Genomic DNA, 7,169 nt, shown 5'->3' with positions numbered 1-7,169 from the left:
AGAGTTAAAAATAGACCTGCCCTATGACCCAGCAATTGCACTGTTGGGGATTTACCCCAAAGATACAGATGCAGTGAAACGCTGGGACACCTGCACCCCGATGTTTCTAGCAGCAATGTCCACAGTAGCCAAACTGTGGAAGGAGCCTCGGTGTCCATCGAAAGATGAATGGATAAAGAAGATGTGGTTTATGTATACAATGGAATATTACTCAGCCATTAGAAACGACAAATACCCACCATTTGCTTCAACGTGGATGGAACTGGAGGGTATTATGCTGAGTGAAGTAAGTCAGTCGGAGAAGGACAAACATTATACGTTCTCATTCATTTGGGGAATATAAATAATAGTGAAAGGGAGTATAAGGGAAGGGAGAAGAAGTGTGTGGGAAATATCAGAAAGGGAGACAGAACATAAAGACTCCTAACCCTGGGAAACTAACTAGGGGTGGTGGAAGGGGAGGAGGGCGGGGGGTGGGGGTGAATGGGTGATGGACACTGAGGTGGGCACTTGATGGGATGAGCACTGGGTATTATTCTATATGTTGTCAAATTGAACACCAATAAAAAATAAATTTATTATAAAAAAAAGAAAAAGAAAACCAAAGTAAGGGGCATCACAATCCCGGATTTTAAGTTGTACTACAAAACTGTGATCATCAAGACAGTATGGTACTGGCACAAAAACAGACACATAGATCAATGGAACTGAATAGAGAACCCAGAAATGGGACCTCAATTCTATGGTCAACTAATATTCAACAAAGCAGGAAAGACTATACACTGGAAAAAGTACAGTATCTTCAATAAATTGTGCTGGGAAAATTCATTTTCCCATGTGCATCCATGTGCAGAAGAATGAAACTGGACCATTCTCTTATACCGTACACACAGATAAACTCAAATGGATGAAAGATCTAAATGTGAGACAAGAATCCATCAAAATCCTAGAAGAGACCACAGACAACACCCTTATTGAAATTGGCTATAGTAACTTGTTGCAAGATACATCTGTGAAGGCAAAGGAAACAAAAGCTAATATGAACTATTGGGACTTAATCAGGATAAAGAGCTTCTGCACAGCAAAAGAAACAGTCAACAAAACTCAAAGACAACGTACAGAATGGGAGAAGATATTTGCAAATGCCATATCATTTAAAGGACTAGTATCCAAGATCTATAAAGAATTTATTAAACTCAACACCCAATAAACAAACAATCCAAGCATAAAATGTGCAAAATATATGAATAGAAATTTCACCGAAGAAGACATACACATGGCCAACAAGCATATGAGAAAATGCTCCGCATTACTTGCCATCAGGGAAATACAAATCAAACCCACAATGAGATAGCACCTTACACCAATGACAACGGTGAAAATTAACAATGTTGGAAAGGATGTGGAGAAGTGAGAACCTTCTTGCACTGTTGCTGTTGCTGTGAATGCAAACTGGTGCAGCCTCTCTGGAAATCTGTGTGGAGGTTAAAAATAGAGCTACCCTACAATCCAGCAATTACACTATTGGGGATTTACCCAAAGGTAAAGGTGCAGTGAAAAGTGAAGACACCTGCATCCCAATGTTTATAGCAGCAATGTCCACAATAGCCAAACTGTGGAGGGAACCTTGATGTCCTTCGACAGATGAATGGATAAAGAGGACGTGGTCTATATATACAATGGAATCAGAAAGGATGAATTCTCACCATTTTCTTCAACTGGATGGAATTGGAGGGTATTATGCTCAGTGAAGTAAATCAATTGGAGAAGGAGAATTATCATATGGTTTCATTCATACATGGAATATAAGAAATAGTGAAAGAGGTTATAAGGGAAAGTAGGGGAAATGAGTGAGAAAAAATTAGAGAGGATGATAAAACATGAAAGACTCCTAACTCTGAGAAACAAACAAAGGGTAGTGGAAGGGGAGGCCGGCAGGGAGATAGGGTAACTGGGTAACGAGCACTGAGGAGGGCATTTGAAGAGATGAGCCCTGGGTGTTTTACTATATGTTGGCAAATCAACCTTCAAAAAAAATAAATTAAATAGATATCTAGATAGATAGATAGATAGATAGATAGATAGATAGATAGATAGATAGAGAAAGAAAGAAAGAGAGAGAGAGAGAGAGAGAAAGAAAGAAAGAAAGAAAGAAAGAAAGAAAGAAAGAAAGAAAGAAAGAAAGAATAAAAAGAGTACCAAGAACACCACTCTGGTCAAAAGTTTCAATCCCAATTGTTGTGATAGCTCTAAGGTTCTTGACAGGCTGATGAGTATGGAAGGGATTTCCTGTTGTTTTCATAAACAATTAGTGAGTTTGAGCAAAATTCATATATTTGGTCACCATTTTGATTTGCTCATTATTATCATATGCCCATATATACTATGCCCATTTTAATTTTTTAATTAATTTTAATTTTTTGAGGAAACTCTATCCTGTTTTCTACTTGCTGCACCTGTTTGCATTCCCACCAATAGTGCATGATGGTTCCCTCTTTTTCATGTCCTCACCAATGTTTGTTATTTCTTGTCGTATTATACTAGTCATTATGACTGATGTGAGGTGATATTCTTCTGAATGTCACATAGATGGAATTATTTTATCTCCTCAGATTGTTCACTGTTCATATGCAACAATGCAACTGATTTTTTTGAGAGTTGACTTTCTATCCATTACTTGGCTGAATTAATTTATTAGTTTTATTTGTCTTTTTGTGGCATCTTTAGGATTTTCTACATATAAGATCACAGTCTGCATAAATAAATTGATTTCTTCCTTTCCACTTTGGATGCTTTTTCCCTTTTTTTCTTTCTTTAATTGCTTTGAATAGAATTTCCTGTGTTATGTTGAGTAGAAGTCAGGAAAGTAGTCATCCTTGCCTTGTTCCTGATCTTACAGGAAAACTGTTCTCTGTATCCCCATCACATATATTTGCTGTGGGTTTTTCATAAATGGCTTTGTGTTGAGATAGTTTCCTTCTATTCCTAGGTTTTAGTGTTTTTATCATGTTCCATACACAAATATAAAAAAAATAAAAAATAAACATTAATTTTTTGAGGTTAGAACATAAACAATAATGACCCTGCCAGGATAGTAATGGATGATTGTGTCATGCTCTTTCTCTCTTATAGTCACACTGATGACATGGAACTAGAGAATGATACACGAATTTCAGAATTTCTTCTTCTGGGATTTTCGGAGAAACCAGAATTGCAGCCCTTCCTCTTTGGGCTTTTCCTGTCCCTGTACCTGGTCACCATATTTGGGAACCTGCTCATCATCCTGGTCTTCAGTTCTGACTCCCACCTCCACACGCCCATGTACTTCTTTCTGGCCAACCTGTCCTTTGTAGACATCTGTTTCACCTCCACAACCATCCCTAAGCTGCTGGTGAATATACAAACACAGAGAAAAGTCATAACTTACAAAAGCTGCATCATGCAGATGTACTTTTTCATACTTTTTATAGGTTTAGACAACTTTCTCCTGACTGTAATGGCTTATGACCGATTCATGGCCATCTGTCACCCCCTGCACTACACAGTCATCATGAACCCTCGGCTCTGTGCACTGTTGGTTTTGGTGTCCTGGATCATAAGTGCCCTGCACTCCTTGTTAGAAAGCTTAATGGTGTTGCAGCTGTCCTTCTGTACAGCCTTGGAAATCCCCCACTTTTTTTGTGAACTCAATCAGATGATCCAACTTGCCTGTTCTGACACCTTTCTTAATGATTTGGTGATGTATTGTGCAACTGTGCTGCTGGTTGGTGCTCCCCTGGCTGGGGTCCTTTACTCTTATTCTAAGATCCTTTCTTCCATACGTGGAATATCATCAGCTCAGGGAAAGCATAAAGCATTTTCCACCTGTGCATCTCACCTCTCAGTTGTCTCCTTATTTTACTGTACAGGCCTAGGAGTGTACCTTAGCTCTGATGCTCCCCAGAGCTCCCACTCAAGTGCAGCAGCCTCCATGATGTACACGGTAGTCACACCCATGCTGAACCCCTTCATCTACAGCCTCAGGAACAAAGACATAAAGGAGGCTCTAACTGTATTTTTCAGAGGGAAGCCATAAAAGGACCATTTTTCAACAAGTATCTATGATTGCAGGCTTAATGCCTAATATCAGAAATTGTGAATCTTTAATCATATCATGAAATAAAAATTAATCCCTCTATTTGTATCCTGGAGTGTCAATTTTTCTAAATGTCTCTTGCTTTATTAATTTTTTCTTTTTTTAATAATAAATTTATTTTTTATTGGTGTTCAATTTGCCAACATACAGAATGACACCCAGTGCTCATCCCGACAAGTGCCCCCCTCAGTGCCCGCCACCCATTCACCCCCACCTCCTGCCCTCCTCCCCTTCCACCACCCCTAGTTCATTTCATAGAGTTAGGAGTCTTTGTTCTGTCTCCCTCTCTGATATTTCCTACCCATTTCTTCTCCCTTCCCCTCTATTCCCTTTCACTATTATTTATATTCCCCCTGGGATCCCTGGGTGGCGCAGCGGTTTGGCGCCTGCCTTTGCCCCAGGGCGTGATCCTGGAGACCCGGGATCGAATCCCACATCGGGCTCCCGGTGCATGGAGCCTGCTTCTCCCTCTGCCTGTGTCTCTGCCTCTCTCTCTCTGTATCTGTCATAAATAAAAAAAAATATTTATATTCCCCAAATGAATAAGACTATATAATGTTTGTCCTTCTCCGGTTGACTTATTTCACTCAGCATAATACCCTCCAGTTCCATCCACGTCGAAACAAATGGTGGGTATTTGTCATTTCTAATGGCTAAGTAATATTCCATTGTATACATAAACCACATCTTCTTTATTGAATTTAAACAAGCCGCATTGTTGAACTTTATGCTCTTTCTGAAAGCCAACAAATTTTTCATTTTTGTTGTCTTCATTTCCAGAGTCCCAACTTTGAATCAGAAACAATTTGGAGATTCCTATTTGCCTCATGGTGATGAATTGTCCTAGTTTTAAGGAATAAACTATATTTGGCATCTGGAGCCTTTTTTATAATTTTATTGTAGAGGAAATTCTGAGATCAAAATTTTTAACTTTATATCTGCCATTCCTTTCTACATTACAACCCTAAATGCTCTTTCCGATAATATCAACTTTAACCTGCTGGTTTGTTTTGTAGCTAGTCATGGGGCTTTATGGTCCTTATTAGGATCCCATTCTCTTATCAGCTCAACATTCACAGTATCCCTGATACACAATAGTAACGCAAAAACTACTTATGAAAAACACACTCCAAGTATAATCTATAGAAAGATAAATTTGCATGAAACAAAGGTCTTGTTAAGTGTTCAGTTTCAGAGAAGACCTGAAATATTATGAAATAAAAATTTCAATCACACTATACTTAATTGTGGAGAATGTGTTTTTGGTGATGTACATCTATTCAGTGAAGTGTGGGATATTTGGTGTCCATTTTTATGGAGTTTTTTTTTTATGGAGTTTTATTAATTGAAGAATGTAGTGGCAGATTTTATTATTTTATTGGATGATTTTGCCTTTTGTATTTGAAAATTTCTAGTGCTGGTTACAAATATTACTCCTTCCACTGCCCTAAACTTAGTATCTTTTCCTTGAAAAATGTTGCCATGACTGTTATAGTGTGAATGAGTGTACAGTAAGTGTATTTGCTGTGTTATTAATTTCTTTGCTTTCTTATGATCTTCTACTGCTGATCTTATTTATTCACATCTTCTCCCCACCTCCTTTTCTTTTCTCTAACTAAAGTTTGTCCATTATTGATTTGTTCATGTTCCATATTTCTTTTTGATTCTGTCATAGTAGGTTGTAAGTTTCTAGGGATTTATCCATATCTTCTAAGTTGTCCATTTGTTGGAGTGAAATTATCCATACTTGTCTCTTATGATTCTTTGTATTTCATAGTATTGGTTGTAGGGTATCAACTTTTCCTTCTGACCTTATTTTTTTCTTTTCCTTTATAAAAAATTTTTTAAATTTATTTATTTATGATAGTCACACAGAGAGAGATGAGAGAGAGGCAGAGACACAGGCAGAGGGAGAAGCAGGCTACACGCATCAGGAGCCCGATGCGGGACTCAATCCCGGGTCTCCAGGATCGTGCCCTGGGCCAAAGGCAGGCGCCAAACCGCTGCGCCACCCAGGGATCCTTCTTTTCCTTTTTTAAAATTTAAATTCAATTAGCCAACATATAGTACATCATTAGTTTCAGATGTAGTTTTCAGTGATTGATCAGTTGTGTTTAACACCCAGTGCTCATCCCACCATGTGCCCTCCTTAATGCCTATCACCCAATTACCCCATCCCCCCACCAACCTTCCCCTCATCAATCCTAAGTTTGTTTCCCAGAGTTAAGAGTCTCTCATGGTTTGTCTCCCTCTCTAATTTCTTCTCATTCAATTTTCTTCCCTTCCCTTATGATCCTCTGCACTATTTCTTATATTCCACACATGAGTGAAACCATATTATAATTGTCTCTCTCCAATTGACTTATTTCACTAAGTATAATACCCTCCAGTTCCATCCACATATTTAAATGGTATTCATCCTCTTTAATGGCTGAGTAATATTCCATGATATACATATACCACATATTCATTATCCATTCATCTATCGACTGACGTCTCAGCTCTTTCCACACTTTGGCAATTTTTTTTAGATCTCTTTGAGTTTTATTAATCTTAATGGAAAATAGATCAATATTTTAAAAACAGTCATAGAAAAATAAAACCACAACTCACGTTTCATAAAAAATATAGGCTAATGTACTACTGATCAGTATATCTTATGTCCCAAAGCTCTAGAAAGTTTTATCATATTTCTTATAATTTTTTCACTGGGATAGTGGTGGGGGGTCTTCTATTACTTTTTTGTATATTTTTTATTGGAGTTTGATTTGCCAACATATAGTATAACACTTAGTACTCATCCTGTCAAGTGCCCCCCTCAGTGCCTGTCACCCAGTCACCCCATCCTCCTGCCCACCTACCCTTCCACTACCCCCTGTTCATTTCCCAGAGTTAGCAGTCTCATGTTCTGTCACCCTGTCTGATTTCCACCCATTTTCTCTCCATTCTCCTATAATCCTTTTAAGTATTTTTTAAATTCCCCATATGTGTGAAACCTTATAAAGTTTGTCCTCCGATTGACTTACTTCACTTA

General features: G+C 38.1%; 1 protein-coding gene across 1 annotated transcript; it reads left to right on the top strand.

Moving 5' to 3' along the window:
• The first annotated feature begins 3,145 nt into the window (after positions 1–3,145).
• On the top strand, positions 3,146–4,075 carry LOC140611353 (olfactory receptor-like protein OLF4). The gene has a single exon (XM_072788139.1). It carries the CDS (start codon positions 3,146–3,148, stop codon positions 4,073–4,075), a length of 930 nt encoding a protein of 309 aa, XP_072644240.1.
• Positions 4,076–7,169: the final 3,094 nt, after the last annotated feature.

The sequence above is a fragment of the Canis lupus genome, chromosome 19 (assembly GCF_048164855.1).
Source record: "Canis lupus baileyi chromosome 19, mCanLup2.hap1, whole genome shotgun sequence".
In the NCBI taxonomy this organism is placed as follows: domain Eukaryota; kingdom Metazoa; phylum Chordata; class Mammalia; order Carnivora; family Canidae; genus Canis; species Canis lupus.
The sequence above is the reverse complement of the archived record's forward strand: the minus strand, read 5'-3'. Positions and strand labels throughout refer to the sequence as shown.